General features: G+C 34.1%; 2 protein-coding genes across 2 annotated transcripts in view; both read right to left on the bottom strand.

The window, feature by feature from the left end:
• Nucleotides 1-1308: 1308 nt before the first annotated feature.
• Nucleotides 1309-8791, bottom strand: LOC128553401 (uncharacterized). Its single transcript, XM_053534544.1, has 2 exons — nt 7757-8791; nt 1309-7497 (listed from the first exon to the last, which is right to left on the bottom strand). The coding sequence occupies exons 1-2, from the start codon at nt 8728-8730 to the stop codon at nt 7449-7451; spliced, it is 1023 nt and encodes a 340-aa protein (XP_053390519.1). The 5' UTR covers nt 8731-8791; the 3' UTR covers nt 1309-7448.
• A 472-nt stretch (nt 8792-9263) lies between these two features.
• Nucleotides 9264-13582, bottom strand: part of LOC128553402 (probable serine/threonine-protein kinase qkgA) — a 31363-nt gene continuing 27044 nt past the window's right edge. Inside the window, exons 9-11 of the mRNA XM_053534545.1 lie at nt 11695-11749; nt 10165-11457; nt 9264-9271 (exon numbers count right to left, since the gene is read on the bottom strand). Of these exons, the coding sequence (XP_053390520.1) occupies nt 9264-9271; nt 10165-11457; nt 11695-11749 (1356 nt within the window). The remainder of the gene's footprint in view (nt 9272-10164; nt 11458-11694; nt 11750-13582) is intronic.

Here is a 13582-nt window from a genome sequence, read left to right as displayed (position 1 = left end):
GATTTGAGATCGTCTGAAAATTCTGAAGGTCGTTATGTTGTTCCATACCAAAAGTTCAAAACATTCAATGATTCTTTACTATTGGTCCAAAACGTTGGAATGAAGTGCCATAAAACTACGCAAAAGTAAATCGCTTGACACGTTAAAAAATCTTGAGACACTGTATTTTAGAGATTTCGCGACATTGTTTTAAATTTATGATAACTGTTTATCATGCGAAAACAGCAGGTGATAGTTCTTAAATTTTTGTAAAAGGTTTTACATTTCAACTTTTATATGTCCAAGGTTTGTTTAATAAACGCACTTGTTGGTAAGGCTCTATGGGTAAGGTAGTGTGTAGTATTTCTTTCTTAAATAGCATATGATTGCACCATTAACCGGGTTATTTGAACCTCTATATTCAAAACTCGCTTAAAGCACTGGTATTGGCAATAAGGGTAAAATGACCTCAAGGAGAGGGGTGCGGTCATGACTGTTTGGTACAATGAGGCTGTTATTATTATAGTTGTCATTATTAATATTGTTATAATAACTATTTTTATTATTATTATGCACAACGCCATTGAATATATCATTGTATAAAAATAGGCGTTTACTCAAATTATTCAGTTTCAGTTACCTACTATACCACCTTTCAATATGGCAAAACAATATTTATCGGCCTTGGAAAAAGATCTTTTCAAGGATTTATGTGATCTGTAGCACGTTTAGAAACTAAACGAGACTTTCTTGAAATGTTACACATTAGTTGGGACGGCAACATCTTCAACACGTTCTTGGTATGTATGATTCTTTCTTTCAATTAGTCCAAAACTCATATTTGTATGTACTGGAAATTTCTATAATATATGGTTTCGTAAAAACGAACTTCTTGAAAGGTAATATATTTGGGTTATTTCTACGTCTTCTACACGTGTAAGTTAGACATGTCTTCATCATTTTAGGTTTGATATGATACTTCACTTTAATACGTCCAAACACATATTTGTTGCAGGTCTTACAAAAAAATGTTGTAGTTCGTAACACGTTTAGAAAACAATCAAGACTTTATTGAAACAATACACATTTGGGTTGACGATGTTTCAAAAAACTCATTTAATAAATTCAAAATAAAAACACACGTATGTAATATTCTATAAATATTTTATCACAGGATTATGGTAGCTTCTTAAACTAGCCAGGCAGAGGTTCTAAAATGAAAACAGAAATAGAAGTGTTTACAGTAGAGGCAGATCCTCTGGGTACTATGACATTAATTTTCTTTTCCTCGCAGGAAATTTAGCGAAGAGCAATTAAAAGACAACGAAGTTTAACAACTGAAATCTGTTTAGTTTTTATTCAAAACAGTAAAATACACGTGGAAATAAAAACAAAATATGTCTATGTACATGATAATAGACATTGGTCATTAGTTAAGAGTCTTTATTAAAGATCAAAACACAAGTATTAGCTGAAACAATGACGACACAATGTCCGATTTCGCGGGTATCATTATATCAACAATAAACAGAAGATCGTTTCTCATCTTCTTTGTTTTGCTAACGATTTTATTGGTATAAGCTGTATCTAAATATGAATGCATTTTAATACTTTGCAACTTCTTTTTGTAACGCAACACTTAAAGAACTCGTTATTATCAAAAATACTTGTTTCACGAAGAGTTATTCATGCTGTATTTATTTGTTAAATAGATAGCATATATAAGTTAAAATGCGACACCGAGTAAAAAAAAATCTTGAAAACATACAATATACGTTTTGTGGCATTACATTTTGCAATGTGCAACTGAAAAGGAACATACTGATTTAAAATTAATTTTGCACATACTCTATGCATAATGCAAAACATCAAAGTTTAAAAAGAGGTATCATTTTGGCAGTAATCAGAATCTTACTTAAAAATATATTTACATGTACATGTACATATGAATTACAATGTCTAAAATAATTTAAATGTTTTTGTTTTTTTTAATATGAAATAAGCTAAACATTCTTATACTCTTCGGAGATGCATCTTATTATCTGATAATATTTAATCAAAACTATAATAAAAAGAACATAATTATGGGAATTGACTTTGCAATATTTGAATCTCTATTTTACTAAAAGTCAAAAAATTATTTTGCCTTGGTCATTAAAATCAGGTTACCATGATAGGATATACAATCTTAAACCAAACTGTCAACTTTTGCTAGCTGGCTAGATACACGAGCCTTCAATTTCAAAATGAGGGTTTATACATATTATATTTGTCCTAAATATCATATACATAATCAGTATGCTTAAGTACTTTTTAGGTTATTTAACATTGTTCTGTACAATACGGAGATATATTTGGACGATTACACAGCAGAAAAAAACCATATTGGACGAGCCGCTGTGATTTTCACAGCTGGGTACGAGTCCAAATATATCTCGTACTGTACAGTTCAATGTTAAAAAACCTTTTTATTTTATATCTATTCAATTTTAGTTTGAATTAAAATGATTCACTGAATTTTTTCTGCCTACATAGAGCGCCTTCTTCACCTTATTTACATTCGGAACATTTTCACGCGATTCGGGCTTTATCGTATGTTTAACATGGGACTTTTTGAACTGTCCAAATGCGGAATAAAAAAATACATGTTTTTTTGTATGCACGAGCGTCCAATAAGGTAATATCTTGTACGGTCACATGTTGCAAATGAACGTTCACAATTGGATAGATAGAATAGATATAGAATAAAGCATCTTACTCAGTTCTCTTTATCAAAACATTTCTTAGGCATCGAATTAACAGTTTTCATAATATATATTAAAAAATATTAGACTGAGTATATTAAGCAAATAACATATGACATTTTGGAAAAAAAGGTTACAAAATGTACAATTAAGTACAATTAACTTTTCAATAAACTTGTCAATTTACAAAATCATTTTCTATCATATGGTCAAATAAAATGTGTGCTATACCTTGAACACTTTCAAGAACATTTTATGACATGATAGATTTTTACGCGTCAAAAATTTTATCACTATTATTTAATCTTTACAAAAATAATAACGTCCCCGATTTTATCAATTAACATAAGTGTTATAAATGACTCATTGTATGTTTTATGTTTTTGTATGTCAGATCCAGGCTTTATTTTATATTATACGGATGACGTTTCACAATTACTTTTGATATCTCAAACATGCATACTAACCATAAATTGAACTTTTATTGACGTAAGTGGCATACATAACAGAACATAAATCGGGTTTTCCTAAAGACAAAAGAGATGTTGCGATTTAACACAGATATGCGTACGCGTGGGATTTCATTATTTCAAAAAGCATTTGTTGTTTGTAGTATCACAAAATTTAGTTCATACATGTTCAAACTGTAAAACCTTTAGTTTGAAGTTTTAGATGTGTAGCGAGCTGATGAATTAAATGTATCGGGTAGCTTTCATCAGACATATTTTGTTTCACACGCGTACACGTGAAGAATAAAACTCACAAAATCTCTGTTATTTTCACTTAATGTTTAACAAAACATTTAGAAATACAATATTACAAATCAAGTATCATGACTATTTTTGTTTACAAGAACATGCATTCCTTACAAGTAAAACAAAAATATAATAAATATTGTAACATTTTCTATATAATTTTTCAGTATTCTGTACAGAAATAACTAAGGACAATATGAAAAGGATAGTCTTAATCTGCTGAAGTGATGAAACATAATGGTAAAATACAATATGGTCATTGTAAAAGTAGCTCGATCTGGGATGCTGCTTTCGTCTAGAGTGGATTTTGCCAGATTCGATCTCACGCAAGCGCCAAGAGTGATCCGTCCTTGCAAAATCCACGAGAACCGAATACAAAATCCAAGATCTAGCTACTATACTATTATAATGACCCTTTTTAGCTCACCTGAGTCAAAGGCTCAGAGTGAGCTATTGTGATCGCTCACCGTCCGGCGTCCATCCGTCCATCCGTCCACACTTTTCTTTAAACATCTCCTCTTAAACCACCACGGCAATTTTGATGAAACCTCACAGGGATAATCCTTGGATGGTCTTCTTTAAAAATTTTCAAAGAATAGAATTCCGTACAGAACTCTGGTTGCAATGGCAACCGAATCGATTTTTTTTAAATCTTCTTGTCCAAAACCACAAGGTCTATGGCTTTGATAATTGGTTTGTAGAATCATCTAGTACGTCTTTAACAAGACTGTTCAAATTATTCTCCCGGTTCAAATATGGCCCCACCCAGGGGGTCACATGGTTTATATAGACTTATATAGGGAAATATTTTGAAAATCTTCTTGTCCAAAGCCATAAGGGGTAGGGCTTTGATATTTAGTATGTAGCATCATCTAGTGGGCCTCTACAAAGATTGTTCAAATTATCCCCCTAAGATATAATACAGCCCTGTCCCAGGGGGGTCACATTGTTTCTATAGACTTATATAGGGAAACACTTTGAAATTCTTCTTGTCCAAAGCCTAGGGTTTTGATATTTAGTATGTAGCATCATATAGTGGGCCTCTACCTAGATTGTTCAAATGATCTCCCCCCCCCCCACCCCCACTAGGATGAAATATGGCCCCGCCCAGGGGGTCACGTGGTTTATATAGATTTGTATAGGAAAAATTCTTTTAAAATTTTCTTGTCTAAAACCACAAGACCTAGGCTTTTGATATTAGTTTTGGTTTGTAGCATTGCCTTGTGGTCCTCTACGAAGATTGTTCAAATTATTCCCCTGGGGTGAAAAAAGGCCCTGCCCTGGGGTCCCAAGTTTTACATGGACTTATATGCACCGATTGGGAAAAAAATTTAAAAATCTTCTTGTCTGAAATTTCAAGGCCTTTGCATTTGATATTTTGTTTGTATCATTGCCTAGTTGATCTCTAACAAGATTGTTCGAATTATGCCCCTAGGGTGAAAAGAGGCCCAGCCCAAGGGGTCATTTGATATATCAGTTATATAGGAAACAATACTTCAAATATTATAAGATCATATTTCCTAGACTGTTTAATTATATTTACCTGATGACCCCAAGTGATAAGGGGTCACCCGACTGTGACCTTGACCTACTGTCCTACTTTCTTGCTTTTTTAAGATACAGCCTTAAAATTTGGATGACTTGTACAGTTTTGCACATCGATTTTTTAAAACTGACTTTCCATGACCATAAATGTGACCTACTGACCTACTTTCTTGTTTTTTAAGATACAGCAATGAAATTTGGATGACATGTACAGTTTTGCACATCGATCTTAAAACTGACTTTTAGTGACCATGAATATGACCTACTGACCTACTTTCTTGTTTTTGAAGCTTTAGCATAGAAATGTGTTCAAGCAAGCAACCAAGCAACTTAACTCAGGTGAGCGATATAGGGCCATCATGGCCCTCTTGTATTAATATACCTCCATCATTTTGTTTGTTGCTTTTTTATTGAACAAAATCTTCAATGTTTGCCGATGTTAAAATAGAAATGTGTGAAGTTTTGACAGAATTTATAAAGGTATATAATAAATTTTGTTATTTCAGAATGGTAAATATTATATAATGTTTGGCATTTACTGAGGACGCCAATAGAACGAAGCTGGTTTAAATCATTGAAAAGACTTTAACTAAAAAGTGTTTCGCAAGCAGTGTTATATATGTGAAGCATTCCATTTGAAAACCCGTTTTAATGACAATTCTAGCATAAAACTACCACTTTTGCCGTTTTCTTGGGGGTCTTTCAAATGGGGAGTAAATGTGTGTGAACAGAGACGTTCATGCGCCCGCACGTTGTTAACATAACTTGTTACATGTGCGCGTTCCGAGGCAAAGCTTAAACCTTATAAAGCCCATAGCCAATAATTCAAAAATAAATAACGTCAATGTGATAAAAGAAATAACGGAAAAACATGCGTCATCCATACGAAAATACATTATTAAGATATAAAGTATTCACGAAGCGATTTCTTCTTCTTCTGTAAGTTTGAAGAAGTTATCTTAACCATTTCAAGACATGCTTTTAATAAGCAAGTCATCAAAACAGTGTAGAAACGTGACATATAAAAGCATGTTGACGTTGTCGCGCCTGTCGTGTTCATTGTTTTATGTCATTTATATATATATGACAAATGTAAATCACTTATTTGACAACGTATATTTTAATATTGGGACTGTTTGAGAACAATATTTGAAAAAAAATCTATGTGTTTTTTTTTGTTCCGTCAAGGACTGTTCACTTTATACTATTGTCTTCTCATGGCGCATGGGCGTTCTTAATTTTTGTTGCAAAGACAAAAACAATTAATATTTTCTAAGACTTTTAGAATTTCTTTCTTTTGTCTAGCATTACTGAATTAAAATGTAAAAATTTGTAGTTTCTGCACAAACAATAAAAATTATTTTGTTTAGATTAATTATATAATGTCACTAAAACAGGTTTCCACATAATTAACAAATTCTATTTTTGAACACCTCATTTTCACTCGAAGCTATGTCACCCTAGAAAATAGTGTATCTTGTTTTCGCTCTGTGAAAATATAGTTTGAGCGATACTTATCACCAGCATTGGCCTAACAAAGCAAAACATACTACGAACTTTATTTAGAGTCTGCGCATTCAACATTTTTGATAATTTAATGCACACATGAATATTGTACTGTCTTAAATATTTTCTTGCAAGGAATAGATTTATGCTAGTTTACTTATTTACATAAATAATGCAAGCTGTAGCAGTCACCATATGACTATATACTATATGTGAAGACGCAAAAACATATGACAAATCGTCCAATCAGGAATTTGACAATTAAAATCTAATTACCTTACTTTGTCCATGGTAAAAATTAGAAAGATCAAAAATGTAAAACGGAATGTTGCATCTTTAAGCATTTTAGACATAAACCTTACCATGTAAGGTTATCAAAAGCATGGCAATTTTGCACCCATATCATCAAAATATAACATACATCTATTTTAACTAAGCATGTCAGTAAAATGTGAGAAATGTCGTTTCCACAATGATATAAATTTAATTTTCATTTTACACATTTACCTGTGTATCCTTTTAAACTAGATTAAACTTTTTTTCACAAGGTGATCTTTTAATGTGAATGCAAATATTTACATGCATATATTTCACAACACTTTATTTCACATTCACATTGGCTGAGACAATAATAATATATTCTATCGTAGAATGTTAGTTTCCCAAATAGAATCTATCTAGTTGAGCATCGATACTGCTTAAAAAACTTCACCTGTTTATAGCCGTTATGTATGAACGATTATCTTAAAGTTACAAAGTAGTTTATAGAATGTAGAATGTAATATATAATTTCTTTCATGACAGCCTTGTCAGACTTTGGACGAAGTATAAAACTATCACAACCGTCGTCGTCTTTGAAATGTGTCTCAGAGTTATCAAGTGAACGTTTCAATACACTTTTCTTGTCGCAGTTCTGATTTTATTTCAGGCATTCGCTGCGTTCAGTTGTCTGTGCGGCGTATCCTTGTCTATAAAAGTATCAAATTATAATGGAACTTGCAATGATATTAGTGCAAACATTGATTTGACATTATATATAAATCAAAAGAGAAATGTTGAATGGCAATTTGCATTACATGAAATGTATTATGGAAACACATTTCATACTGATTATAGTTTTTGATTTATTGAAGTACTGCACGTTCAAAATTATTTATCGGCATGCCAGTAGTTCTATCTTTAATACCCTTGATATGAATCGGAAGTAAGCATACCGATCATACTTACTTTTGCTCTTTTATTTCATCAATAATGTTTCGAATAATGTCCCAGTCGATTCGAACTTGTGGGGTTTTCTTTACTGCTTCAACCAAAACGTCCATAGTTGCTCTATCTGCTTGGTGTTTTTGCCATTCCATAAGCATTCCAAATCTTTTCATGACAGCCGTTCGATTGTCCTCATTCAAAAGGTCTATTTCTACCTTGCTTAATCCCAATTCAGCTCCAAGTATCTCCCAATTTTCCCCAATCGATCTGGAAAATTTACTGAGCTGTTTCACAGATGGTATTGTTTTTGGAATGTCATTCATTCTTATTTTGTCTTCCAGGAACCATTCTGACTTTGCCTCTGCTATAGATATAGTATGATTCTCCAGATTCGGACAGGGAACGTTGTGTTTCCCTCTCATGTGTGACAGTTCAACGAGTTCACTGCCATCGATTCCATGGCTTTTGTGATTGCATCTGTAGCTCAGTTTGTACGGCTGGTGTTGACTGCTTGTGTTAAATTTCCTAAACTCATGATTTACAATTGCTTCCATAAATCGTCGGAAACTGTCACCCAAATATGCGGAGCATCCAAGACCTAAAACTTGAAGTTCTATAACTCTGTCTCTCAAATTCATTCTGATTATTCCTACTTGATACATGTCAAGTCTGAAGACAGAAAAGTCCTCAAACAATAATATTTGGTTGTGGTAGGAAGCAGCACACCATTTGCCAAGAGCTGCAGCAAACAGTCGATGACAGATCGTCGGTAGTATAGCTGAATTCTCGAACAGCAGCGCAATCCTTATAATAGTTTGTCTCTTTCCCTGGAAAAAATCATCGATCTTCGTATTTGTTATTCTGTTCTTCAATAAGCTAGGAACTAAGTACCAACCAAGCCCTTCAGCCTCCTGACATTGCTCATCGAAAGTCATAACCTCTGATATGATGTGGTGTTTCTTCAGCAGGGAAAGTAATACATTTCTATTTGCCATGAAATGTTGGTCGTCATTCCTCCTCCACTGAAAGTCTATCAGGTCATTTTCAAGTCTTGCTTCTTTCACAAGCCGGTGTAATGAAGTATTTCGACCCCCCATAAAATAACGACCCCCCGGTCATTATTCTATAGAAAATGTGACTCCTTTCCTGTAAAATATTGACTCCCCTTATAAAAAACAGACTCCCTTTAAAAACTCTATAGAATAACGACCCCCGGTCATTATTCTATAAAAAAACTGACCCCTCCAAGTAAAAAACTGACTCCCGAAAGATGACTCCCTTCGAATCTCGTTGAATAACGACCCGGTTATTATTCTATAGAAAAAGTGACTCCTTCCATGTAAAATACTCACTGCCGAAATTACTACATTCGAACTCTCATACAATATCGATTCCCGGACATTATTCTATTTAAAAAAGTTACTCTTACCGTGAAAAACACCGGCTCCTAAAAAGACTTTCGACGATAATATCTATTAAAAAGTGATCCCCACCAAACCTAACTGACAATTTTACTAGATCTGCAACTCTAATACCCTGCCAATAGTTAACATTTTGATTGTACTACTACTACTGGTGCCGCTACTTCTATTGCTATTACTACATGTACTTCTTCTTCTTCTACTACTACTACTACTACTTCTACTACTACTACTACAACTGCTACTACTGATACTACTATACCTGCTTCCACTAATACGTCTTGTACATCTACCTCTTCTTTTCCTGCTGCTGTTGTTGCTGTCACTTATTCCTCTGCTCCTGCTGCTGCTACTGCAACTGCCACTACCACTGCCACTACTACTACTACTACTACTACTACTACTACTACTACTGCTACTACTACTTTCTATTGTTGCCGCTATCGTACTTTACTGACACTGCTAAGATTGCAACTTCTATTAATACTAAGTTCTATGCTAGCAGTTGTTTCTTGTGCAGTTTTCTTCTGAAGAATTACTTCATACCGAAGTTTGCAGGGATTATTGACACTGGGTGAACGTATTGTGAATTGTTATTTTCCTGAAAAAAAATGTATACACCAAGATACAGCGTCCAGAAATAGAATCCATTTTCCCGTTGCGGAATGCTCTGATTTCTGTGTCAAGTTATGGTATCTGGGGCTAATGGTCAAACGGAAGGACGGACGGACGGACAAGGGCAAATCTATATGCTCCCCTCCCCCGAGTGGGGACATAAAATGCAGCAATTAGGCCTTAGATACATGAGTTTATCACTAAATTTGACCAAATGACCGGGGGTCGTTTTTTTATGGGAGTCAATATTCTTCGTGAGGTTCAGTTTACTTCACGTGGGGGAGTCATAGTACTATGATCCGGAGGTCATAATACTATGACCGGGGAGTCACTTTTTCTATAGAATAATGACCGGGGGGTCATTATTCTATGGGGGTCGAAATACTTCATTACACCGGCTCCATAATGGGCGAATATTTGGGTCTTTTTTACAAAACCTTTCTGATGTAATGATGCACTTAAATGCATTTATAAGGTATTGTGGATTGATCACGACGTATTCTGAGACTGGTTCTTCGTCAAAATAGAACAATGTGCCCTTTGAATGGTGGTACTTCAGGAACAGCTTGATTTGTTCTTCGTCATCCAGCGAAAAACTATTTTCAGCATCAATTTTCTTAAGTTCATAAAATGAAATTATATTCTCGTTTTTTCTCTTTTTCAGGGACTCTTCTAGAGGTATCCATTTTGCCGGTATTTGGACTTCTGTTGACTTTTCTGTGCCTAACCTTATAATCTCCTTTCCTAACAACTCGATGCCAGTATCTTCTGATGACGTATTATCAACGGCAAAGTCTTTTGAATGTATATGTTTGATTACCTCCCTATTGTCAAAGAGCATTCTTACATTCTCAAAATATTTTTCAATACAACTCAGTTTGGTATTTTCATCTCCAGGTATTTTATCTTTGTGTGTTCCAACAAGAATAACGTGTGGTTCGGGACCATTCTGTGTGCCAACAAATGAATGGATGGAATTCATCCAGAATTTGATAAAGTATTCCATATTTCTGTCACCAGTCTCTGCAGGAAAATCCTCGTCCAAAATAATGTGTTCCATGCCGAGCGTAAGATCCATCACAAGAAGATATATCGCATTTCTGCTATGAAACATTGTATGTGTTGCATAAAATATGTATTGACCACCAAAGTCCCATATGTCAAACGTTGCGGGTAATTCTTTTTCGGTCTGGGCAACTTCATCTCTTGTTTTAGATTTCATCAGGTTTAGAAAGTACAGAAACTCTTCATTGATTTCAAAGTAAATAGGCGACTGTACTAATTCAGCACCTTCTGTTTCATTTTCATATATAGTTTCATCAATTTTTGAGCTTTGACCGATATTTTCCGCTTCTTGACCGATACTTTCCACCTCGTCAGATTCTATTGAGTTCGCTATCATGAAAAGCCGACGAAGAGCGCTTGTATCATCATCTCTGATAGATTTTACACAATGTATATTGCCATCAGGTGACTTTTTGCATATGTACCTATCAATGTCTATTCCATTTGTCGTTTCAACTCCATCGATACTTTGTCCAACCAGTCGTCTTATAAGTGATGTTTTTCCTTGTGAAAAATTGCCGACAACATTTATTCGAATACCACGGTCAGTTTCTTTCCCATCTTGTAGAGCTTTTGTATAGAGACGTCTAGTGTAAGGGTCATCATCAATCTCATCCGGGACTAATCAACAGATGAAAGTATTTCAATGTAAAGTAAGTTAAGGACATTTTGAACTTTAATTAATGGATGGATGTCTGGTTGAAATCACGAAATATATTGAATACCGTGAAAATATCGTTCAAGCCCTAGACTAGCAGCCGAAAAGTTTAACTTCATAAAATACTGTTACATGCGATTAACGAAGTGTTTAAACGGTAAGAAATAATGAGCTGAAATATAAAGGTTACTTGTTGTTACCTTTGTCTGTTCCAGCTGTTTGTGCACGAATGGAATCATTGTTGCGGTTCAAAGTCTGAAAAGATGCAAAAACAAAGTCTGAAAAGATGCTCAAACACCATAGGACATAAGCGGATTTATTCGTCCTATTAAGAGAGATGTTTGATACAAATGAAAATGACTTCTGATTCTTGCACAAGATGGATGGGAAGATATAAGCATTCAAAGAATAAAGGAAACAAGTTAAGTAATAGCAAACTAGTATGTATTAAGGTTTTTTTATGAGAAGAAATGAAATATGCCATACCTTTCATACACGCTCGTACCGGTATAAGTAGAAATCTGTTTTACAGAATTATACAGGATAGACGCCATGATCCCATAGAACCAGAAAACACATACTACCACATGTCAGTCAAAGCTAAATTTTGTAAGGAGACTCTACTTAGTTTAGGTATATGTAAGTTTAGCAGCACCAATGCCGGTGCTAGTAGTGTGAAGGATGTTGCACTTTCAATCACCTCTCAGGAACAAACTCAATCCAAGATGGTTATTATTTTGCTTAGTTGTATTCTATGCTTCTATTGTATATCCTGATTTTATTTTTGAACTTTTATTTCCGTAATAAGCAATTTCTGGCCCATGAATATTTAAAAACATGTTAACATGTACAATAAATATTAGTTTGACAGGAAGGTCAGATGGCGAACAGATGCACATACAAGATACTGCAAAGCATCAGAACATTATACATAACTTTACAGGGAGCGAAAAAAATAATGAACTATTTAATATCATGTAAAATTATTCAATAGTTGCTTTCTTCTTCAAATGCTTTGTACATAAGCAGCTAGCGATCTTAGATCTTAAATAGTTATTAGTTCTATGAATTTAACAAAATTTGGATGAATTCAGAAATAGTTTTTAGTGTATTATTTTCTAACATCTTTGTAAAGTACACATTAACATACGAAATGATATTCATCTTCAAGAGCATTACATATATTGCATTTACGTTCATTGAAAATTATATTAGGTCTTTCAACGTCCAGTTTCGACTTCTATACTATGTGAAGATAATCGAAGTCTGGTTAAAGTAACTCTGTATTTATAAACATTGAAAATATTTAGGTAAGATTTGAACTCAAAACTAGCAATATTGTGAAAAACAATGTCCTTCAGGACTTTTCTATGAAAGCGGGAGCATTGGAACCACTCAGGCCGAAACGGTCATGCTGAGAAACTAAGCAGTAACAATAACACTACATAAAAGTCGTGCTGAGCGATCTGAGAAGACCGAAATATAACAGCCCCGATTGAAGGTACGGGGCACAAACAACGCTGCTGTGATAATAAAATAACAAAAAGTGGAAACTCCACAGAACCCTGAAGTAAATAATTGTGTTTTAACATTAAAAACACAGTTATTTACAATCTAATAAAAAGTAATCACTTTTGAAAATGAGTTATTTGAGACGAAAACACATCCTGAATATTTTGTAGGTTTCAATTACTAAGTAGTTTTTATGTACCGCTAATCATATAAATAGGCATGGGGGAACATCTTGTATAATTTTTCCTGATGGGTTTGAGTAAAGCAATTAATTAATTAATGACACGAAAAGAAAACTGTAAATGATCATATGTAAAAATTCCCTATGGAAATTGTGAATTAGTGAAATTGATCAAGGAAAGAGACGAACTCTTAAAATAAGTTAAAACCGACAAAATTTCATAAGCTAAACTATGTTGAAGGTGGCAAAACAACCCCATCCCCCCCCTCCCCCCCCCCCCCCCCCCCCCCCCCCCCCCCCCCCAAAAAAAAAAATAAAACGAAACAAATAAAATTCTCTTTTGCCTGTATTATATACGTCTAAATTCATGTCTCTAGAAATATGTCGAAATAAAA

This window comes from Mercenaria mercenaria, unplaced genomic scaffold (assembly GCF_021730395.1).
Source record: "Mercenaria mercenaria strain notata unplaced genomic scaffold, MADL_Memer_1 contig_3789, whole genome shotgun sequence".
NCBI lineage: Eukaryota > Metazoa > Mollusca > Bivalvia > Venerida > Veneridae > Mercenaria > Mercenaria mercenaria.
The sequence above is the reverse complement of the archived record's forward strand: the minus strand, read 5'-3'. Positions and strand labels throughout refer to the sequence as shown.